We start from the raw sequence: 25,315 nt of genomic DNA on the forward strand, positions 1-25,315 counted from the left end.
TCAAACCAGGCAGCTCAGCTCTGATTGGTCAAGGTATTGCTATCACCCAAGCTTTTGTTTAGTTGAAAAAGGCATAACGTGTGGACATGCTCCTCCTGTCTGCAAAGGGTGAGGCACTGTATGTGAATATATGTAGCCTCTAGCATATGTAAATAAACCATACTGTGAACACGACTGATAATATTCAATTGATTGCCCGTGTAATTCTTAGTAAAATCAGGATCATTAAGCATGTGCTGTCCAATCACAGAATCACATCTAGCGTTGGACACTATGCATTGAGTTTTGCAAGCACGTGCTGGTTGGGTATAGTCAGTACTTTGACTGTTGCCAATAGCCGAAGGGCGAGCTGTTTGAGATGGTCATTGAGTCACTTGGGGTGTACGGCCTGCATACATGCAACACAACAGCCTGAAATTCATACAACACTTTACTACTTCGTGCGAAAGGTAGAACTTCCTTTTGGTTTGACAGCAGCATCCTGTTAGCAGAGAATGCCACCCATCTTCCTACTGCACAGTGGTACATTCAATAGCTAACTTCACCTGATGCTCAATACTTTGAGATGCATTCTAGGGTAATCTGAGATAGACAAGGCACTTCTCAGCACTGAAGGCCCATTCACGAGTTTGTGATTTATACAGCGAGCAATAACCTGATCAGGGTATCCTTTATTCTGTAAGATTTCTTCGATACACCCTAGTTCAACATCAAACTTACACTGTGAGCAAATGGCTTTGGTTCTACACCTAAATAATACGGTTGCTGTATTTAATCCTCAGCTGCTTAAATTTCCTGCATACTTTAATCAGCTCCATCCTGTGCTCAAATTCACCTTTAAAATGGAACAGTCAAATGTCAAATCTTTCCTCGACGTGCTGCTTGAGAAACCTGCCAATGGTTTCTCTATTATGGTCTATTGCATATCTACCTTCGCTGGTCAATGCACGCTTTGGGATTCCCATAGTTCGACCCACTATAAAATATGCCATATTAGCAGTCTCATGAATAGCGCCTGAACCATTTATCCGCCTTGCAATCTTCATACTGAAATAATGTGAATCAAAGCGACCCTGCGGAATAATCAGATGATAATGATGAAAATGATCTCATCATCTCTCACTATATATTACGCAAACTCGTAGAAATGCGTAAAGCTTCTCATGTCGATTCTGAAAAGTACCCAGCCTAACTTCGATTATCTTGGAAGGGTAAGCTGTCTGAAAAATTTGAGCAATGACTTTGCAGTAGCAACATGAGTGGGCACTAACAGGATGCTGCTGTCAATCCAAAACAATTCTGCCTATCACGCAAATGAGTAATGTGGTATCTGAATTTCAGTGCCGGTGTGAAACCACGTTGACTTGCATGATACAGTGGTGTACTGGTAACGTAAGTGTATTCAGGGACGCAGTATAGTGTTCTGGGGACAAGAGTTTAAATTCCACCAGTCAAATTTAAATTCAATTAATAATCTGGGATTGAAAAGATAATCTCAGTAATGGCGATCATGAAAACATTGTTGATTGTCATAAAAACCCATCTGGCTCACTAATCTTCATTAGAGAAGGAAACCAACTGCCCTTACCTGCATGTGGTTGACTCTTAACTACCCTTTGAAATGACGTGGCAAACTATTCACCTCAAGAGCAATTAGGCCCTTGCCAGCTATGCTCACATCCCAGGAAAGAATGGAGACAAAATGGCAGACCATATCAAACAGCACAGCACTTCAGCTGTTCATAATAGGCAGAGTACTGACAGTACTTAAATCAGCTCTCAGAAAACTGAGAACATAGTGTTTATCATTAGATATGAGTCTGCAATTGAGCAACACATATTTAGCAATCCTGATTGCCTTAAGCATCACACTTACAACCAATTTCACGTTATTTGTTCAGTCGCAACTTGGTTCACCTATGCATTCTAGAAGCTACATTTATTCAGTCACGGGGCCTTGTCCTTTGCAGAAGGAACAAGTCCATGCCCTGTGCCCTTTTCAACAAAACAAAGGCCCTGGGGGCATCCATTGCCTTGTTTATTCCACCACGTGAATGCCCAAATCAATCAGATTCGACCTGCCGTGATTGAATTAGAACAGATGACTGGCAGTTAACTGTTCAGTGGTATGTTCTCCTTGGCAATGCTTCTACCAACCAAAGTGCACATGCAATAAATCAGCATTCCCTTGCCATGCAGTATAAATTGTTGTTCCCTTTATTGTTGGTATTCATGTGTATCAATCCAGATGAGTGCAGTGCCTTCGACATCATGTCTCTTATTTTCAGTTATATTAAAGTTCTATGCCACCAAACAACTATTTATATGTCAACTTCTTTGTCCCATAGAGTGTTAACTTCATCAGTTACCACCAATTTAATATTTACGTGTTGGTAGAAGAATTTTGTGTTCTGTTTTATGTTAATTCCCATTGCATTAACACTTTCTCTCTTTTTCAGTGGTAATTTGCTCTTCATTTCACGTCTCAACAAATTAACTTTGGCCTGATTCTCAGTTGAAGCATGAGTCTACCAACAGTCATATACATTTTTTCTATCTGTCATCAGATTCTCTAGCTCCCTTGTCATCCAAGGAGCCATAGAATCATAGAAAAGTTACAGCACAGAAGGAGGCCTTTCGGGCCATCTTGTCCATGCCAGTCCGAGAACACTCAGGTTCCCTTTCTAATTGCACATTCCTGCATCCGGCCCATAGTCCTGCAGCTTACAGCACTCAAGGTACAGATCCAGGTACTTTTTAAAAAGAGTTTAGAGTTTCTGCCTCTACCACCAACTTGGGCAGCGAATTTCAGATACCCACTACAATCTGCATAAAAAAGTACTTCCTCATGCTTCCCCAGCCCGCCCCACCCCCTCGCCCCACCCCCACCCCCACCCCCAACCCCCATACATACACACCTTCTGCCACTTATCTTGAATCTATTGCATTGTTTCGCTAAACTTTTTGCCGTTTTTGGAATTTGCCTATCTTGCACATTTAAGATAACCCATTGACATTCAATGGCATCACCATCGCAGAACACTCACTATCAACATTTGAACCAGAAGCATAATTGAACCAGCTGTATAAGCACCGTGGTGATAATTCCAGGACAGAGGATGGGGATCCTGTAGTGAGTAACTCCCTAATTTACTCCACAAAGTCTATTTAACAACTACATCACACAAGTCAGGGGTATGGCGCAATACTCTCCACTTGCCTGAACTAGTGAATCTCCGACAACAACCAAGAAGCTAGACACTATCGAGAGCAAAGCACAACGTTTATCTGGTATCCTATACACCGCCTTGAGCATTCAGTCCCTGCACCACGAATGGAGAGTGGCAATTGTGTGTACTATTTACGAAATGCGCACTATGCCAACTCACCAAGGCTCCTTCATATCACCTTCCAAACATGCGACCTATGCCACGTAGGTAAATAAGGATAGCGGACGCATGGGAGTATCGTTACCTGCAAGTACCGCTCCAAGCCACACAGCATCACGACTTTGAACTACATCACCATTCATTAATGTCACTGGTCAACATCCTGGAACTACTTTCCTAACAGCACTGCCGATGTATCTCAGCAATATTGATTGCAGCATTACAATAGCATGGTTGACCATTAGGTTTCCGAGGAGGCAATTATGGTGGGCAACAAATGTTAGCCTAGTGGCATCCTATGAAATAATACAAGAATGGCCCTATCACAATCTTTCCTGCAAGACTTTAGGTCAGCTTTTCCCGGCCTATATTCTGTCTCATTTCATTGAGTTAACTCTCTTCCTATTTAGAAGTTTTGTTTTAGACTCCCTTCACTCTTCTCCACTTCTAAACTAGACATTCTGATGCGTTGAAGACAAATGAAGGCATTTGGTGGGCTTGGCCCAAAACAGGTTCTGTGATCAGAAAAGGCAATTTTTCCTTTCAAATTGGACTCAGGACATATTGATCAAGGAAATTCTTTTCATCACACTTCAGAATCTCTTACCCATCACCCACCCTACCATTTGCACTAAAGTTACACTTATCCATACTTACTTAATTAAGGCCCCCGAAAAACACCGCTATATAGTTCTTGCATATCTCTGTGATTTCCTGCAGAATTTTTCCTTTATATCTCTACATCTCTCCCCCTCTCTCTATCTCCATCCCTCAGTTGTTTTATGCATATATAATGTCCTCAGTGGCGCGATTATCCCCTTCTTGCTTCTCAATTCTAACCTTGTGTATTCTTCCTATGCCCCTTTTTCTCTCTTCTCAGTGCTACAATGTATTCCCTAATCAGTACTGACATCCCACCTCAATTTTCACGTCCCATTCTTTTCTGAACCCTTTTTAACCCGGAATATCAATCGCACAATCCTTATCATTTTAAGGTACATTTCCGCTATTGACATACATTGTATCAAATTCACGCACAGATATTTGTATGTGCAGCTCACTAACCTTGTTCATCACACCTTATGAGGTTACATACATGCATCTCGACTTGTTCTTGTGTATCAAATACTGTATCTTACTCAGTTCCTACCTAACGTGGAAATATTTAACTTTCCAATAACAAGTAATCCTCCCACTCCATTTTGCATCTTATTTCTTTATAGAAATAATACGTTTATAAGGATATCAACTATTTTCTGTTTTCATGGTGAGGCCACTGTTTAATCTTGGTGAGAGGCCAATTGGTTTAGTAATTTTTTTAAAGGAAGGTAAGCTGATACCCGTACTTGGCTTGTGCTAAATGTGACTCCAGACTCACAAAATGTGGTTGGCTCTTATGACCCCCTAAAAGACGCACTAAGACTGCAGTGTATACTATATTTGGGTTGTAATCTTACATCCCACCTGGCTACCCGGGCACAATCCAAAAACTGGACATCCGCCACCTGTGGATACTAGCGTAACAGGTACATGGGAACACTTATTCTAGACTCAGGTGATAAGGACTTTGGTAAATATCATGGTCCCTTCACTTCAGCTGGGACATCATCTTTCTTTATTACAGGTTTATGGGAGCACCATCATCATATGGACTGCAGCGGGTTAAGAATAAGGCTCAATGCCACTCCCCCAAGTGCCATTAGAAATCAATATTAATGTTCTTATTGGTGGCTCGCAAATATCCAGGATGAACCAAAAAAAAAACAGAGGCAGCCAGTGAAAAATGGAACACGTACTATCCTACCATTGAAGCCCATATTCCCACAGTAATTAGAAATATATTTGACTCTTTTTGAATTTAATCGCAATGTTACACAGCCAATTGTGTCATCTCACTCGACAGATTGCAAAGAAGTTCAGTGATTGTGAAATCTTTCTAAGAGGACGATACTTTCTTAAAACAATGTCAATATTTGCACAAAAAACAACTTTTAAGCCAAGGTATCAAAGTAGCACATATACGATTAAAAATAAAAAGTTCAGTAGAGCTATTAACACCACACTGTTTTAGAAAGAGTTATCAGATTTTTCTGTAGTTCATCTGAGCAGGTTAATTATTAATAATGCTTAGCTTTTCTCCACTGGTAATTCACGTGCTTAAAATACTGCTTTTAATGTTAATAGCGATGATCAATTAGCAATCATGAGACTGCAAATGTTAGATATATGCCCCTGTATATAAATACGTACGTTGTGCCATCCACGCACATACTCATACATAGAACACTAATTTCTTCGCTGCGTATATATAGATTTATGACTCGCAAATCAATTATAGTAAACATGTCAAGCTCAATTATTTCCCTGTGTCACGAATGTTGACATCATCGAGAGGCAAGGTCGGATGGCACGGTTTTAAAAACAAAAAATCACTCTTAGAGGATTCAGGAGAGAGACAAACCGTGTAATTATACGATTCCCGGATAGGCAAAGTTTGAGCACTGTCGGGGCAATTAAAAGTTGTTTTTGGGACACATCGACCTTTAAAGGCATCAGAGGAATTCCTCCGTCTGTAACAACAAATTCCGGATGTGTAGCCGTAAATGTTCCTGTCTTGTCTGCACTTAAGGGCGAGTAGAAGCAATATTATTAGTAGAAATATACATGAAGTTGACCCTAAAGTTACGATTAGCAACAAATTTAAATCAGAAAATAATTCGGGATTTCTGGGCTTGTTTTTTCGCTCAGAGAAGTTTTCAGTAACGTTATCTAGGACTGAAAACAAAATTGTCACCGCACTGGAGAGACTGGGCTGCCCATTGTCCTTTACCAAAATTACAAGCCTCTGTGTCAGGGCATCTTGGTCTCTGAAGCTTCGAGTTGTTCGGATTTCTCCAGAGTTAAATCCCACACTAAAAACACTGCGATCGGTGGCTTCTATGAGCTGATAGGAAAGCCGTGCGTTCTGTCCGGAATCTGCGTCTGTAGCAATTACCTTGGAAACCAAGTACCCTGGATGTGCCGACTTGGATACAACCTCCATCGCCACTGAGCTGTTGTACATTGAAGGTGAAACAATAACTGGAACATTGTCATTTTGGTCCAAAATAATAATATTCACGTTGGCAGTGCTGCTCAAAGGGGGAGTTCCAGCGTCCTGAGCTTTAATTTTGATCTGAAAATTCTTCTGTAATTCGTAGTCAAAGGAGCGCAGCGCGTAAATGTGCCCACTTTCAGAGTTAACCGTAACGTCGCCAGACGCGGAAACATCTTGTATGCGACTCTCCAAAAGATAATATGACACCTCGCCATTCTTGTCTAAGTCAGGGTCTAAAGCAGTAACAGCAAATATCGAAGTACCTGGAGTATTGTTTTCCATCAGAAACACACTGTATGACGGTTGTTTAAATCGTGGAGCATTATCATTTACATCAGAAACCGAAATGAGGATGGTTCTATTTGTTGAAAGAGCGGGTGATCCTGCATCCCATGCTGAAATGCAGATGTTGTATAGCGGAGTCGTTTCGCGATCCAGTGTGCCGCTGACTACCAATTTGTACTGATTATTCAAAAACTTTTGAAGTTTAAACGGGATATTTGGAGGCAACTGACACTGTACCCGTCCATTTTCACCAGAATCTCGATCCATCACACTTATTAGAGCGACTACTGACCCGAATGCCGCATCCTCCCGTACGTTACTGGATACCGAGGTCAATTTTAACTCCGGCGGGTTATCATTAACATCAATTAATCCAACAAGAATCTCGGCGCGCTCAGCTAATGCGGGTGTACCATTGTCCACAGCTTGTATGTCAAGTTCATAAGCATTATTTTCCTCATAGTCCAGTGAGCCTTGAACTCGAATCTGTCCTGTTTCTGGGTCCAAACTGAACAGCTCCTGAACCTTTTGAGAAACGTGACTAGTTAAAAAGTATTTTACCTCGCCATTTGTTCCTTCATCTAAATCATTAGCGTTTATTGTTATCACTGAGGTACCTTTTGGTGCGTTCTCCATTATGTTAACCCTATATATTTGATGATCGAAAGCGGGAGCGTTATCATTGCTGTCCAGCACAGTAATGATTATTTCTGCAGTGCCAGATCTCCGAGGAATTCCACCGTCAATTGCCGTCAGTATTAACTGAATTGTCGACTGATTCTCGCGGTCTAAGGCGTTTTCCAACGTCAATTCTGCAATTTTACTCCCATCTCTTCTGCTGTGAGTCTTCAGGCCAAAGTGCTTGTTAGTGCTGATTTGATAAATACTCACTGTGTTTGTGCCGACGTCTGGATCGTGCGCGCTCTCGAGAGGGAAAAGAGCTCCTGTTGCAGTCGACTCAGAGATTTGTAAAGAATATCTGCTTTTGGCAAAACTGGGCGAGTTGTCATTTACATCCAATATCTCCACGTCAATGCGATGCATTTCCAAAGGATTTTCTGCCGCTACATCCTGAGAAACAGAACAGGTCGAGCTTCGCCCACAAAGAATTTCCCTGTCGATTCTCTCGTTCACAACTAAAATGCCATTCTGCATGTTCACCTTCAATAACTGTGCGCCGCCATCAGACACCAGCCTAAATTTGCGAACTGTCATCTCTGGAATGCTGAGGCCTAAATCCTCGGCGATATTCCCAACAAACGCACCGCTCTCCAGTTCTTCAGGGATCGAGTAACGTATTTGTCCGAAAACCATGCCCCAGACACACGCTAGGTATATAAAATAAAACTGGCGGCTGGGTGCTGTCGCCATTGTTCCCGATGGCATCACGTTTTAAATATGCCAGAATTTCCCCCAATCTCGTCCTCTTATCGGTTTTGCTGTAAAATCGAATGCTTCTTCTCGTGAAGGAAAATGTCCATATTAAACAGATAAACGTTGGGCCTCAGTGTGCGCTCCTTCTGATCGTGACTCGATGATTTAAATGCTGGCAACGTTTGGCCTGCCCTTTGCTTCTGCTCTGTGTTTTGTATAAAAGGAGGAGGGAAGTAGATCTCTCGCAGCGTTTGGTTTTCTTATTGGTAGACAGCGACACAAAGAGTCCTTACCCATAACTGCACCAGGCATTTCTTAAAGCTGAACTGCTTTCATTGACTTACACTACCAATGAGTGTGCATTTTATGGTGCGCAATTTAAATTCGCTCTTGTGCTGGCAAACATGCCCATGCGTTTTTTACAAGCTTAATTTTTCGATATATTTCAAACAATTGTGGCATTTGCAATTTTTCATTCTTAATTATTAATATTGTAATTTAATACTTAAGTCAACTTTCACGCAGGTGAATCAATAAATGTGAAGCTATAAGTTGCGTAATTTGTATTATGTAAACATTTTCATCAATGCTTGTTGAAATGTTAAGTGAATTCGACTGGAAGTGTAGAATTCAGCGAACTGAAAAGTTATGCAAATGTTTTCATGACTGCCGGTTGTTCTTAGGTTCTAGAAGCAAATCCGGTGCCGATTTTAGTGATCCCAATGTCCCAGCGTCTTTTCGACTACGAGGAAAACGTATTAATGGTTGGGTTGTGAATTATTTGGATCATTGCTTCATAATCCCTATCAAACTCGGAAGGAGGACTTTAACAGGGAAAAGGCACTGCATCAATGTAGAGCATGATCACATTGCCGGATTCAGTTGTAATTCCCAGCTGCAAAATTTGCGCTGATAATCTCCATGCGTCTTTGAAAGTTCAGAGCATTCACACTGGGAAAATCCTCTGAGCTGGCAGCTTTTTCCAAAGCGCCAGGAAAAATTCCAAGTGTATTTGGAGGTTGCTACTGGTCAGTATATTGGTCTCCAAACATGTCAGGCAATTAAGGAAAGTGAAGCCCCATGAAAATAAGCAGAAAACAGTTGGATGTACTATCCTTTCTCTAATTCATTTCCCACTTCTCAAAGGTTGGCTGCGAAGTTTCTTCCTGTGGGTGATGACAATCTCCTCGCAGACCCTTTTGTTGGTGTGGAAGTCATTGCCAAGGTGGGTGTAGTGTTTCTCAGTGAGCGCTTAGGCGGTTTTATTGAACGTCTTTGCCATGACACAATCGACCTTGAACCCCAGCCGAGAGAAGAGAGTGATGGCTGCTGGGAGCGGCTCAATGCTGGCCGCAGGGCCAGAGCACATCCTGACCCCGACTCCCAAACACTTGGGGCTCAGCTCCCTCAAAAGGAGAGGGCTATTGTTCCAAATCTTTACATTCAGCATGAATACGTTAAACGTGCACTTCTGTGATTAAAATTGTGACATGTTACAAGGAAAGCGTAGGGAAAGATTTAACGTGAGTCTGACAACGCCATAGCTCATCTCGGTGCATGGTGCTAGCTAACTAAATTCGACGTAGAAAAAATTTCGCCCCTTCATCGATGTCATCCCTCTTCTTCATTAGTTCGACCGTAGAAAACAAACTGTTAATTCGCTCGAGCATATTCCTAAAGCTTCCCTCGGGCCTAGAGATTTCTAGGCAGTTCTGAGGTTTTGCATTCAGTTCCTCCAGAAATGCAAATAAAAGCTGAAATTTAAAATACAAGAGCTTTGCCCACAGCCAAATTAGTATTTTGTTCAGAACATCACCCCCGCCACCATTGAATACATTCAAAGCTGAGATAGACAGATTCTTGATCGCTGATGGAATTAAGGAATATGGGGATTGGCAGGAAAGTGGAGTTGAAGCTCATGATAAGCTGTGATCGTACTGAATGGCGAAGCCGGCTGAATGAGCAGATCTGTCGCTGCTCCTATTGCTTGTGTTCTTATTTCTTATGCTCTTCAACTCCCCCCACCCCATCTGCCTCTCCTGCTTTAAGGCCCTAGTTGAAGTTCACCAATTTTGCCGAGGTTCTGGTCGTTCGTCGGAATATGTATGTTTTTGTCTCCCCATCTATTTCCTTCTGATTTGATTGTGGTAGCCAGAGCACTTAAGGACATTTATCTACATTAATTCTGCTTCATAACTAACAATTTGCACAGGTATGTTCAATGAATACAGCACAGAAGGAGGCTATTCTGCCTTCTCTCTGCAAGAGTAACTCACTAAATTCCACTGCTCCGCAATTTCCGCATACAACTACAATTTGTTTTCCTCTCTTAGGTAACATGAATTCCATTTTGAAAGGAACAGTTAAATATTCCCGCGCTACCCTCCCAGGAAGTGCATTTCAGACCCTAAAAGCTCACTGTTTAAAATGTTTTGCCCCATGTCGCTTTTCGTTCTTTTGTCATTCATACTTAATCAGTCCCCATTCCTAACATGTTGAGGAATTTAACAAAGCCCAGTCCTGAAACGTACAAATGAAGAACTTGAATCTTGACCAAATGCAGAGAGAGCAAAGAGACAAACGTTCGCCACAAAACGTAGAAAGAAAGAAAGAAAGAAAGAAAGCAAAAATAACATCACTAAACTTGAGACTGGTTCCTGCGAGCCAGAAATCCTTGAGATGGGTGCGAGAAGCTGGGAAATATTTACAAGACATATTTATTGATCAAGAATTCTGAGACAAAAGAGTCCTAAAAGAGCTGAAAACTAGATAACATGCATTAATAATGACCTTGTTCCTAGGGCAAGAAATTCTCTTCAAATGTAGGCTCAATGCATGCATTGGGGTAAGACATTGCCATCATTGAACAGAGGTGAGTAAACATCTTAGATGGATCTCGTCTGTTTGGCTGAGACACAACAAAATTGTGCTTTATAATTTGGTTGTCAGTATAAACTTAGTTTATTCTTTGTTTATGATATTCTGCATTTATTCTTTAGAGGAACTTGATTATTTAAATTATTTTCAACTTGCAATGTTGTGACCATTACGATAACGTAATTCATGACTTATTTTAATAAGAAAATTCTAAAAATTATAGACTCATCATTTATACCTCAGGACCCTAGCTTATCTAGCATCTTTAGATGGAGAAGGCTATATATTGAGGTAGGTTTACTCAGGGGGGTTAATTCTACTGCAACATACCTAATAGGTATATTATATTCTGAAATACCTGTTAGGAACCAATCTCTCCGAGCACTGTATGCTTCAAAAAATTGAACAGCATTTGATTATTTGGACACTCTCATGCGCTTTGTTTTATCGTTGCAAATTTATTTTAATCTGTAGACAGCTACCTTTCCAAAAATATCACCTGACTACAGCTAAATGACCAGCAAGACGCCTAGGGAGATAAGCATCATTTTGTCGACTTGAGTTACAATGAAAAAAAAACTGCTGTTGACAGGCTGTGTGTCCCTCCCGATTGGCTGAAAAAATTTGGCTTGGGAGAAATCCTGCTTGAAAATTTTTGTTCTGAATTCAGTGTGTGCTTTGGGAGCAAACTGTGAAAAAACATTGCTCCTCTCTCTCTCTCTCTGTCTCTCACACGCAGGAACACCAAATCGAAATTGTCAAGACCTTTTCAAATTCTGTTTAGTTTCATATAATGCCTCTTTATGCAAATGTCAACAGAGACCTTGTTTGCCTTGTCCTTTATTTTGCATGTGTTGGCGCATCTGTGTGTGTGTGTTTGTGCCTGTGTGTTTTAAGGGATTTTAAAAGGGGTAAATCGTTACAGTTCCAGATTACAACTTATATGTTAACCAGTCTTGCAGCTTGTTTTGAAAAAATAACTTTCATTTCACAATAAACCAATGGTTCTGACTTTGTTGAAAGAAGCCTTGGTAAAGTCTCTATTTAGGTCTAGCAGCATTGAAGTTAAACCATTGGCCATTTTGATGAGTGAAGTATAAACATTAACACTTATTGTGCAACCTGTAGAGTAGTGGAGCTAGAGAAACTGCTCAATCCTCCAATATCACTCGGAACATAGACTGGGGGGTCCGGTGAGATGTTGAAAGATGGGGAACAAGTGACTGGATGCGGATTAATATTGGTAAAGGATAAAAGAAAATATCCCTGGGTTTCTTATGCATTAGTAAACTAAAATGGCTTTGGAAGTTTCCAAGACTTTTCTGGGAGTGGACGATGTGGCAGTAAATTGCCTGAAATCCTTGATTACCGCTAAACTAAGAGAGTTAGCAGATAAAATGGAGGTAGAAATAAATTCAGGATTTCGTACGGATGAAATGGTTAAAGTAATTACCCAGCGTTTAGAATTAAAGCTGGATGCACGTGAAGTTGATGTGATGCATCTAGAGTTACCTAGGATTGACAAATGAAGTAGCTTGAGATGGAAAGAGATAGAGAAAGCAGAAGCTTGAATTTGAAAATAAAAGGAACTGCAAAAACTTGAAGTGGAGGAGAAAGGGAGAGAAGGACAGATTAGAAAACTTGAATTAGAAAGAAAAGAAAAAGAAAGAGAAATGGAAATGTGAATACCTGACCTCCTGAGAGAGAAGGTAGCGAGCGAGGATTGCAAGAAGGATAAAGAAAAAAAGGCAAAGGCTAGAGAAGGAAAGATAAAAGGGAATTCCAGCGTACAAATCTGGATTTTTTTTCAGAAAGCGGTCTCAGATGCTGAGATAACCTCTGATGACCGAAAAACTAACCCACATCCAGTGCCCATTGTAAAGAGATTTTTACGTTTTTACAAGCCCTTCCAAAGTTTGAGGCAAGGGATGTAAAGGGATTATCCATTTAGCTTGAGAAAGTTTCTCAGTAAATGAAGTGGCCAACAGAGAACTGGGCACTTCTCCTGCAGAGTTGGTGGGCAGAGCTCATGAGATTTATGCATCATTTGAAAACGGGGCTTCTATGTATTATGATAGTGTATAAAAAACTGTTCTTAGTGTGTTTAAATTGGTCGCTCAGGTGTACACACAGAACCTTCGAAGCATAATGAAACAGCCTAGGCAGATCTTTACTGAATTTGAGAGGGTAAAGCAAAGTAGTTTTGCTCGTTGGATGCAAGCATTAGAGGTAGATGATGCCATGTATGAAGCGCTTAGGGAAATAATTTTTAAAATCACTCCCTCCACTATTTAGAAACAACACTGTAGTCAAGAGGGTTACATCAGCTATACAGGCAGTGCAGATGCTGACGATTATGAGCTGGTCCATAAACCCACACGCTTGTTCCGTCACCCCCACAAAGTCGGGAAGGATAGAAAGTGGGATGGTGAAAGGAAGGCAGGTAGCCAGTAAAGTGAAGGGAACAGCTGGGAATGGCCCTCCTCGTACTCGAAAGGAAAGTGCTGGAGATCGAGGTGATATTTAAAGGCCTCCGTGTTTCTAATATAACGAGAGAGGACAGCTAAGTGCAGATTGCTAGAAGTTGGGTGGGAAATCCATGAGACTTGTTGGGATATGTAAGGGCGATTCAGAAAAAAGAACCCCAAATGAAAAAACAGATCAAGTTGTATCATTAATTAAAGCTGTGAGTCCGTGTGCAAACACTGCTGTGATATCAGGGGAGATGACTAAGTTCTATGGGGGTAAAAATAATTTTTGTCACGTGGAAATGTAACCCCTTAACCCTCAAGTGAGACAGCTAAACCTGCAATTGCATTAAGAGGTACAGGTGCCAGTCAAACACTTTTGCTGGGCACAGGCATAACTTACCCACCAAGAGTGCATTAAATCCAAAGTTTTAAAGATGGCATTGGCAAGCATTATACACCAGATGCCTTTGTCCCAGACATTGCATTACAATCCAAGTGCATCTGGCACAGAGACTGCAGGTGTTGTTCTGAAATTACCTGTAGACGGAGTTGACCTAATCCTTTGAAATAGTTTATCTGGAGCGAAGGTAGTAGTTTCTCCCATAATTATGGATAGCCCAAGTGTGATTAAAGAGACAAAGCAGTTGCAGGAAAACGTTCCAGGAATTTTTTTCTGTCGTTTGTGCTGACCCAAGCAATGGCACAGCAAAGTTCATTATTGGAAGTCAAAGTGGTACCACAGGCAGATACTTGGTTAAAAGAAGTTTCTTTAAAGACTTAGAAAATCCTAAAGGGATGTTGAGTAAATCTTCTCTATTTGAGGCACAACAAGCTGTTGTGGAGATAAGTAAGGTGGCGCTATCAGCCTAAACTGAAAGTGAAGCTGAGGGAGTTCCTGAATGTTATTATGTTAAGAAGGGAATTTTAAAGAGGAAGTGGAGGCCTCCTCACAGATCTGATGATGCAGAGTGGACTGTTGTTCATCAGGTAGTTGTACCACCCAAATATCGTAAACAGGTATCATGGATAGCACCTGAAATTCCTGTGGCAGGACATCTAGGGATAGAAAAACTCATTCATGGATAATCTTATATTTTTACTGGCCAGGTCTTCACAAGGATTGATGCAGCTTTGTAAAACCTGCCATACGTGTGAGATAGTGGGGAATCCACAACCTAAAATCAAACCAGCAGCATCAATTCCCGTACCAGTTAGTAGGATGTTATCAGACTGTGTGGCACTGTTACTGCAGATGAAAGTGGGACTATTAATTCCCAGAGGCCATCACTTTGAGAACAGTTACAGTAAATGTTGTGGTGGAGAAATTAACCCAATTCTTCGCTGAATATGGATTACTCATGGAGATGCAGTCGTATCAAGGTTCTAATTTTATATATTTTCTTTCAGAATATAATGAGTAGTTTGGGTATAAAACAGTTATATTCCAAAGCTCTACAGGGTGCTTTCGAGGGGTAGCATCAAACTCTCAAAACAATGATTAAAGCATATTGTCATGAATATCACCATGTTTGGGACAATGGGCTGGATCTCCTTTTATTTTCTACCTGAGGTTCAACAGATTAGTTTACCAGTTTTAACCATTTTGAATTAATTTGAGAACATGAGATAAAAGGTCCTCTGAAATTAATCAAAGAATAGTTTCTAGCACAGAGAGACAAATCGTTTATGCCAGATTATGCATATGTGTTTCCAGAACCAGCTCAAGGGAGCCTGCAAAGTGTCTCATAAGCAACATAAAATTTCTCAAACAAGGATGTGCAGGTAATCCAGTTGAGACTTCAACAGCTCAATGAGAGGATGAAGCGTTAGTGGCATTGCCTTTACAGGGGAACCTCTGAAAGCAAGGTTCAGTGGTGCATATAAGGCAGTTATGAGGGTTGGAAAAGTAAATCATTTGATAGACACCCCACAGCATGGGGAAAAGAATGGGCCATGTCGTATGATTATGTTAAAATAATACCATCGGAATGAGCATGACAAGAAGGAACGGGTACATCAGCTAGTAAGGACAGTGCAGGACGAAAGTGAAAGTGAAGCAGTTCGCCAATTGGACCTCCTACCAACCAGTTAGCTAACACTCACAGTTAGACACCATTATCTCATACTTAGAATTGGACAAGGAGAGGATCTGGCAAGGGGATTTACAAAATGGAAGGAATCTTTAGTGGATAAACCAGGGTGTGCAAATCTAGTCACACATACTGTGGGTGTAGGGAAATCATCACCTATAAAACATCCTCATCATTAAGCCTGGAGAAACAGGTGCAGGTGAAAGCAGAAATTCAGAATATGTTGGAAAATCACCTAATTGAACCCAGGCAAAGCAGTTGGAGTTTTCCTGTAGCGTTAGTCCTTAAACAGATCAATCAGATTATGCATAGCTTACAGAAAGGTTAATGCAGTAGCAAAAACAGACTTCTACTCAATTCCTCGTTTGCAAGATTGAATTTACATGTTGGAAGTGCCGTGTTCCTTATTCAGGTAAATTAATCGAAACGATATTACCTTTATCATCATGAGCTAAGGAGCCACCGGATTTGCTTATGCTAAATGGCCGATAGCAATGCCGATCGTTGCCAGTCGAACTAAAAAAAATACTCCAGCCTTTCCAAAGACTAATGAATCAAGTTTGAATCAGTGTTCTTAGCTGTGTGTTTTACTTGGATGATGTACTGTTTTAAAGAACCACAGTGAAAGATCATTTAAAAGAACTGGAAGCCATGTTTAAACAACTACAAAACAAAAACAGAATTTCCTGGAAAAACTCAGCAGGTCTGGCAGCATCGGCAGAGAAGAAAAGAGCGGACGTTTCGAGTCGTCATGACCCTTCCACAGAACTGAGTGAATATAAGGAGAGCATCTGCAGTTTTTTGTTTTTATCTGTGTTTAAACAATTACAGTCGGCAAGTCTCATAAATAATCCTTTCCAACAGTGAATTCATGAATGCATGAGTAATTTAGCTAGGCATATCGTAGTGTTGACAAGAAAGCTGACAGTACAGGCTTTGCTGTTATTCTATGACCATAAACTAAAAGAGAATTCATGAGATTTTTGGAGAAGTGTGGTTCTATCGTGGTTTTGTGGCAAACTTCAGCACAATGATTGCTCCACTAACAGATTAATTTCAAAAGAAGGCAAATGTTTCATAAATGCCTTTTACTAAAGAAGGCATAGGTAATATGGTTTTAAAAAAAATGCCAGACAGCTTTTGAGAAGCTGAAGGCAATTTTAACTAACGAACTGGTGTTAGCTGCCCATAACTTCACTGAAACCTTCAAGGTGGCAATAAGTGCTAGTGACTTGGAGGTGGTTGCATTCTTATTGCAAGAATATGAATTGGGCATAGAGAAACCAGTGGGTAGAAAAGGAAATCCTTGGATTGTTACTTGCTCCTAAAGACTTTAAGGTATACGTTCACCATGGCTGTAATGAAATACTAATATATAACGACCATAATCCATTGGCCTATGTTTAAAAGTTTCAGAATACCAGGCTGTTCTGATGGAGCTTGCAAGTATAGACCTGTTCGGGGGAAATAAAGGAACCCAGTAATGGTCAAAGGACTTGACTTAAAATATCGCAGCATGCAAAACCAAAATTGTTAAGTAGTTAACATTTAAAGTTCAGGCTGGAACAGAGAGAATGCTGAACCTGGCACATTCTCAGGGTTTGCAATCACCAGCAAAATCCTGGGAGTTAGACTGGAGTCAGAGGATGGCAATAACATAGATTATGTGTGCTCTTCAACAAATAGGGGAAGGACAGATGGCCCCAGTTTAGATGGGAAGGCAGGTCTCTGCCTGGGTGAAAATAGGGTTACCTTTGTACCAGAGACCTGTCTGTTTAATGTAAACTTATATGTTTATATCTGAAGGATGTTCTTGTATGTGACCAATAATGTATAAATATGGTGCACACTTGTAGCTTAACAGAGTACTGTCTCAAGCTGCATTGAGATGAGCCCTCCCTGCAATTGCTCGAATAAACGATCTTAACCTGTACCTGAGTCTCCTGTGTATTGTTCATCAAAGACACCATAATAATTTGGCGCTGTGAGCAGGGTACTTGGATCGGATCCTTGGGACGGATCTGCAAAGTGGGTGAGTATATTTATTTACCATCCGTAGTTAGTACAATAGGCCTACCCAAGAACGGTCTGGTCACGTATAAAAGAATCAAGAGGAGGACTCAAGAAAGGACGTGCCAGGGGTAATAGGCGGAGCCATGCTGGCAGGCTAGCGGGGCCAAAGCTGCGTAGGAATGCCAGACCATAACACAGTTCAGAGGAGGCGGAGCCGTGCTGGCGTTGGTAGGGTTTGAAATATAACCTTAGCCGAAGCCGCACAGGAAGGCCAGACCCATGTTAAACCCATATACATATACCTCAAATAACTAAGTTGTTATGACCGCGCTGACGTATCGCGCAGAGATAGGTGAAAAAATAGGATTCGTATGACGTCAGGGAAACAAAATTGTGCTATGGAACTCGACTGGGGAACCGCAGACTCCATTACGAGGTTCATAGCGGAGCAACAGCCAAAATGAATCACTAAAATGCAGAAGGAAGGTTGGAACACACAGGGAACCCACGGGGAACAAAAGAGGTGGTAGTCAGAGCAAAAAAAAAGGATGAGGAAAAGAAAGGGATGTTGGTTATTATCACACTGTACTGAAAGTTGTGCAGAATGGTTAATACAAAATTCCAGTCGATTAGAGAGAGAGAAACAAAGTTAGATCCAGGACTAGATCAGAACAGTGGCAGCAGCAGTCTGCAGTGACACTGATCAAGAGGGAGAAACCTATGAAGGAGCTGAGGCAGTTCCGCTGTCATATGAACCAACCACCCCACTGCGCCCATTGAACCCTTTAGCCCCCATGCCAATAACCTTTAGGAAAAGTAAAGGCAGGAAAGGTGGATTAAAGGGCGAAGAGAGTAAGGGGACCCAGGGGTGGGGAGGGGATGAAGAGATTGAGAGAGTTACGGAGACAGCTAAACACGTAACATTCAGCCCGGGGGAGAAACAGCTTTTGTTTAAAGAACTGCTAACACTTAAAACTCGGCATAGCAACCCAAATTTTTGGACCAAACTGCGGGAAATGCAAGATTTCCATGCAATGCAACCCCTTGATAATCACATACTGGTGAAGGTTAAATGCCCAGGGAATAATTGGGGAAGATTATCCCTACAGACTAGGAGTGGAGACTGGGCGCCACCTGGGGACGTCCCAGATCGAGAGAAGGCGACAGACCTGCGCATGGAGTTTGAGAGGGCAGTCAAGGAAGCCTTGGGGGAGGGAGACACGAATTAGCAGTGTATAACGTCCCGTGCGGGATGACGAGATTTTCCTGAAAATGTGGAAGGATGATGGGGATCCAAAAGGTCCGGAACCCAATTTTCTGTAACTTAAAAGATGAATTGAACTAAGTTACAAGAGCTGCTTGTGCTGGAGAGAGAGAAAGAGAGAAAAGGGGCATACCCCTAGGGGAGTTAATAGGCACTGACAGGCAGGGCAAATATGAACTTTCGTCAGTTTGACTGTCCCTATAGATGGAGCCTTCAAGATCCCTTTAGTTCCCCGCCCCCCCCCTGCTATTTGAAGTTTTAAGTCGTTAAGTTAAGGATACAGGAATGTAAATACTGGAAATATCTGCATGTTTGTGTGCAAGGAAGCATTCGTATGTGAGCTTTAATGTGTTTCCTCCCTTAAATGGTTATTCGTGTTTGCCGTTCAGCACGTTAGGGTTGAATGCCCCATGTTGGATTAAAGGAAAAAGTATACTAAAATATTCCAAAGTTTTGAGTGTAAGGTTTGAGTTGAGATTTCGGGCAAAAAGGGTCACAATTTGAAGATATCATGAAGCTAGACAGGGTTAGATGAACCAACCTTTGTACCACCCCCTTTGCAGACTAACATCATCAGCTTCCAAGCTGATTGGGATTGATACATAGGAGTTACATTAATTCATACGAGTTAATATTCTAAAATTCTGAGGGGAAAACTTACCTGAAGTTCAAGAGATTCTACGAGAACCACAAGGCCCAGGTGGTTCTAATGGATAAAAAAGGGGTTTCTTCTGAAGAGATGAATTAAATATGAAAGGAAATCTGCATCCCAACAGCACTGTTATTTGAATTTGGGACAAGGCTTGAGGTGTAAAGTGCAGTGTAGTTTAGAAGATTACTCTTGAATCACTAGGATGCTATCTAAGATAAAGAATGTGATGATAAACATATGGGAATTATAACTTGGATACAAGTCAATACACATAAGAAAGAGGTAGTTTTAATTTTGATAGTGTAAATCACGTTTCTTACGAAGTTTAAAATTTGAGGTTTGTTTCGTGATAAATTTCTCAAAAGGGAAGATTCATTTTAAAAGGTTTGACAACAATTGGCACTAATTCAATTGCTGCAAGCTTTTGTATTTTTAAGTCTGTTGCCAAAATATGAAGCTAAGCTCAAGACCTTGACAAAGTTGGCAGAAATCCAATTTTTGGCCGAGCGATTGAATCTGGGATAATTCTAAAAGAAACCTGTCAGACACAATTTAGTGAGTTACTTTCGAGGCAATAAGATGTTGTTTGATAAGAAGATATGGAAAACAAAACATTTCAATGCTTGATTTCTGTTTTTAAAATTGTTATGAGAATACTTTATTGGACTGTAAAGTCTCCCCAGACAACCGGAACAAGATAAGATGGTAGCTGTTGTATGTTTAAAATGGTATGGGCAATTAGGAGAATGAGTTAGGGAAAGAGGACACAATATACAAACTTTTTAAGGGAAGTGAATTTGATAAGCTGGCCATCAACTGAGACATTGGAAACGCACAGGAGGAGATAAGCAAAGACCTAGAGACCGTGATCCTTGTTGACAATAGAGAAACTGAACTCAAGAGAATCTTAAGATGATCATGGTCAGGGAAAAAAATGTAGAGGTAAAAGGAATCTCGAGTTCAGGAATTGAAATGTAAGAATAAATAATACTTAACAACAATTTATTACAAGATGTACATCGGTAAAGGGAAAGCTGGAAAAAGGCTAAATAGATGTATTACTAATTGTATTAATGCGCCTTCGAGCTACAAAGAGTAAGGCCACAGGATTAACACTATGATGACAGACAGTTAAGCAGCTCGCAGAGAAAACCACCACTGGAAGCGAAGATAGTGTGCTATTGAAAGATAGGATAAGAAGGTGCCTTGTATAGTTGTTTAAGGAATTGAGGTCTGGCATGAGGCAGCAGCAGGAGAGAGTAAACTGGAAGGAGTGGGGGTGCCTACCCAGATTGATTCAGATTAAGGAACTCATTTCAGGGGAAGACTTAAATATAAACAGAAATTCCACATTCTCTACCAGCCACAGAGCTCGGGGATGGTGGAAAGAATGAACTGAACTTTTTAAAAAACATCAATCATAAAAGCAATTCAAAAGACAGGTATCAGCCCAAAATTCTAATGTGCCTTAGGGCTACCCCAAGCAGAAACACCAGGTTCACCCCATTTGAAAAAATGACAAGGAGAGCAATGCAGTTACCATAGTAGGAGTGGGAGATGTAGGACCACTAAAAGGAAGGATGTGAGACAATGTGAGGGAAATAAGGAAGCAATTGCATGAGTTAAGGAAGGAAGTCAAGAGACCGACAGGTGTTTAAGGATATGGAAACAGGCAAATCCATAGAGCAACAATGGACCATATGACGTAATTATGACAGGTGGCACATGCGCACTTGTAGATATGAGAACGGGAAGTAAATGGAGGCATTACACACAGTTAAATATACATGACAATTGACCAAGCGGTAACCCGGAGGACTGGAGCCGATGGTAATGTCTCCACAGATCTACGGTCCTGGTCGTGGGCGTATCAGTACTGGCAACAAGCTCGGGGATCATCACTGCTCATCCCGCACCGCAGGAAAGCACGGACAGTGCCGAATGCGACACGCAGTGGGTAATGATAAATGTAACAGCAGGAGAACAAGTGCTTTCGAACCAGCCACCTCCCACACCTACTTCCACAATCCGAGTAGAGATAATTGAAGCCTTTCAGTCCACACCGACCGATCCACCTTGTCCAGGACCGATGAATGGTTTGGTACTGGTTAATCAGAAGTACATACGATAATGTACACCATAAGCTGGTACCCGTATTCTTGAACATATCCGGTATTGCCCTGCCCCAGTGGTGCCCAACCCACACCCAAGCATGTTTAAAGCTCTGACGAGCCAGTTGATGGCTGAAGCGGTCCAGTTTAATGGCGGCATGCGATCAGGCCCAGAGGGGGACCGAGACAAGCGCAGCCTGATAAATGACGCTACAACAGTATTCAATACAGGGACATCAATAGTTAATTTCATTGATCTAGGAACTGTTGATCAGAAGGTCCGTACCGTGAGCTTTAAGCTTAAGGAGATTTTAGGGCGGGGACAGGATCCAAAGTCATGCGGGGACTATCAGTAAATTAATTGAAATAGGGAAAGATATTTCAGAAGCAGCAAGCAGAAATTATGTTTGCAGCACCTATGGATCTTGGGCACTGGGAAAAGCCAAGGAGAATTTAAGACAGATTGATGAAAGGGTAAAAACAAAAAAACTGCGGATGCTGGAAATCCAAAACAAAAACAGAATTACCTGGAAAAACTCAGCAGGTCTGGCAGCATCGGCGGAGAAGAAAAGAGTTGACGTTTCGAGTCCTCATGACCCTTCGACAGAACTTGAGTTCGAGTCCAGGAAAGAGCTGAAATATAAGCTGGTTTAAGGTGTGTGTGTGGGGGGCGGAGAGATAGAGAGACAGAGAGGTGGAGGGGGTTGGTGTGGTTGTAGCGACAAACAAGCAGTGATAGAAGCAGATCATCAAAAGATGTCAACAACAATAGTACAATAGAACACATAGGTGTTAAAGATAAAGTTGGTGATATTATCTAAACGAATGTGCTAATTAAGAATGGATGGTAGGGCACTCAAGGTATAGCTCTAGTGGGTTTTTTTTATTTTATATAATGGAAATAGGTGGGAAAAGGAAAATCTTTATAATTTATTGGGAAAAAAAAAGAGAAGGGGGAAACAGAAAGGGGGTGGGGATGGGGGAGGGGACTCACGACCTAAAGTTGTTGAATTCAATATTCAGTCCGGAAGGCTGTAAAGTCCCTAGTCGGAAGATGAGGTGTTGTTCCTCCAGTTTGCGTTGGGCTTCACTGGAACAATGCAGCAAGCCAAGGACAGACATGTGGGCAAGAGAGCAGGGTGGAGTGTTAAAATGGCAAGCGACAGGGAGGTTTGGGTCATTCTTGCGGTCTGTCCGCAAGAATGACCCAAACCTCCCTGTCGCTTGCCATTTTAACACTCCACCCTGCTCTCTTGCCCACATGTCTGTCCTTGGCTTGCTGCATTGTTCCAGTGAAGCCCAACGCAAACTGGAGGAACAACACCTCATCTTCCGACTAGGGACTTTACAGCCTTCCGGACTGAATATTGAATTCAACAACTTTAGGTCGTGAGTCCCCTCCCCCATCCCCACCCCCTTTCTGTTTCCCCCTTCCTTTTTTTTTCCCAATAAATTATAAAGATTTTCCTTTTCCCACCTATTTCCATTATATAAAATAAAAAAACCCACTAGAGCTATACCTTGAGTGCCCTACCATCCATTCTTAATTAGCACATTCGTTTAGATAATATCACCAACTTTATCTTTAACACCTATGTGTTCTATTGTACTATTGTTGTTGACATCTTTTGATGATCTGCTTCTATCACTGCTTGTTTGTCGCTACAACCACACCAACCCCCTCCACCTCTCTGTCTCTCTATCTCTCCGCCCCCCACACACACACCTTAAACCAGCTTATATTTCAGCTCTTTCCTGGACTCGAACTCAAGTTCTGTCGAAGGGTCATGAGGACTCGAAACGTCAACTCTTTTCTTCTCCGCCGATGCTGCCAGACCTGCTGAGTTTTTCCAGGTAATTCTGTTTTTGTTTTTGATGAAAGGGTAGTTCCTTTCTGGTTATCTAATCAGCACTTATTTAATCTTTCACGACACAAGACTAATGGCTTGACCGGTTGCCAGCTCAGAGGTGTAACACGCGTATATAGAATGAATGTTGAATGTATAGTGAATAGTAATATGCTAATATGCATTGTATTAGCAATACCTGTTATAACTATGTCAACACCCAGCAGGATATTATATAGAGTAGAAAATATTATTGGGGTTATAAGGGGGGAGGGGCGGATAACTATATTAAGTATCATGATATTCCACCATACGCAGTAGACATAGAAGGAAATATAATTAGCACCACATTAGAACGGTGTAGCATAGAAGGCACCGCAGTAGTATTTGCTTATCTGATATATGAGACTGGGGAAGCGAAGTGTAGATTTAAAGCCCAAAACTGTACAATGGAAATGATATGGGCTGCAAAAGACCAACCCATGTTGCATAATCAGGGAATGGGAGATATTGTATCACCACGTGGCAGGAAAGAATCCAGTCTGCCCCATCTACAATCATGAGGTGTGCCTACACCCACTGGTGCCAACAAGGGTGGAGAAGGTGGAAACAAAAAAACTGCGGATGCTAGAAATCCAAAACAAAAACAGAATTACCTGGAAAAACTCAGCAGGTCTGGCAGCATCGGCGGAGAAGAAAAGAGTTGACCGTCCAAGGACCCAAACACTCCTTTCAAGTGAAGCAGCATTTCACTTTCATTTCCCCCTACTTAGTCTACTGCATTCGTTGCTCCCAATGTGGTCTCCTCTACATTGGAGAGACCAAACGTAAACTGGGCGACCGCTTTGCAGAACACCTGCGGTCTGTCCGCAAGAATGACCCAAACCTCCCTGTAGCTTGCCATTTTAACACTCCACCCTGCTCTCTTGCCCACATGTCTGTCCTTGGCTTGCTGCATTGTTCCAGTGAAGCCCAACGCAAACTGGAGGAACAACACCTCATCTTCCAACTAGGGACTTTACAGCCTTCCAGACTGAATATTGAATTCAACAACTTTATGTCGTGAGCTCCCTCCCCCATCCCCACCCCCTTTCTGTTTCCCCCTTCCTTTTTTTTTTCCAATAAATTATAAAGATTTTCCTTTTCCCACCTATTTCCATTATAAAAAAAACCCCACTAGAGCTATACCTTGAGTGCCCTACCATCCATTCTTAATTAGCACATTCGTTTAGATAATATCACCAACTTTAACTTTAACACCTATGTGTTCTATTGTACTATTGTCGTTGACATCTTTTGATGATCTGCTTCTATCACTGCTTGTTTGTCCCTACAACCACACCACCCACCCCCCCCCCCCCCACCCCCCACCCCCCCTCCACCTCTCTGTCTCTCTATCTCTCCGCCCCCAACACACACACCTTAAACCAGCTTATATTTCAGCTCTTTCCTGGACTCGAACTCAAGTTCTGTCGAAGGGTCATGAGGACTCGAAACATCAAGTCTTTTCTTCTCCACCGATGCTGCCAGACCTGCTGAGTTTTTCCAGGTAATTCTGTTTTTGTTTTGGCGAAGGTGGAACTTGTTGAAATATACAAGAGAGGAACGACTACTATTCAGGTCAAGGAAAGCCTTAAGGATAACCTGACAGAGTATTTGAACCAGTTTTCCTATGGAATTCCCCTACTACCAGAGCATCTCACCACAATTCGGAGACAGGCTCAGCAGACATACAGAACGTACTATACACTGCAGCAACAGGTTAGAGCCGTAAAGACGGATATTGAACAAATAGATTCTTCCATATGGTGGGAGGACCTGTGGAAGTGGTGTTCAAATGTACAG

The 25,315-nt window shown here is 41.6% G+C and overlaps 1 protein-coding gene across 1 annotated transcript in view; it reads right to left on the minus strand.

The window, feature by feature from the left end:
* Positions 1–5,238: 5,238 nt before the first annotated feature.
* LOC121281395 (protocadherin-23-like) overlaps positions 5,239–25,315 on the minus strand; it is a 111,398-nt gene continuing 91,321 nt past the window's right edge. Inside the window, 3 exon segments of the mRNA XM_041194339.1 lie at positions 5,239–7,794; positions 14,548–14,564; positions 17,518–17,604. Coding sequence (XP_041050273.1) covers positions 5,746–7,794; positions 14,548–14,564; positions 17,518–17,604 — 2,153 coding nt within the window. The 3' untranslated portion in view covers positions 5,239–5,745.

Source organism: Carcharodon carcharias, chromosome 8 (assembly GCF_017639515.1).
Source record: "Carcharodon carcharias isolate sCarCar2 chromosome 8, sCarCar2.pri, whole genome shotgun sequence".
In the NCBI taxonomy this organism is placed as follows: Eukaryota; Metazoa; Chordata; class Chondrichthyes; order Lamniformes; family Lamnidae; genus Carcharodon; species Carcharodon carcharias.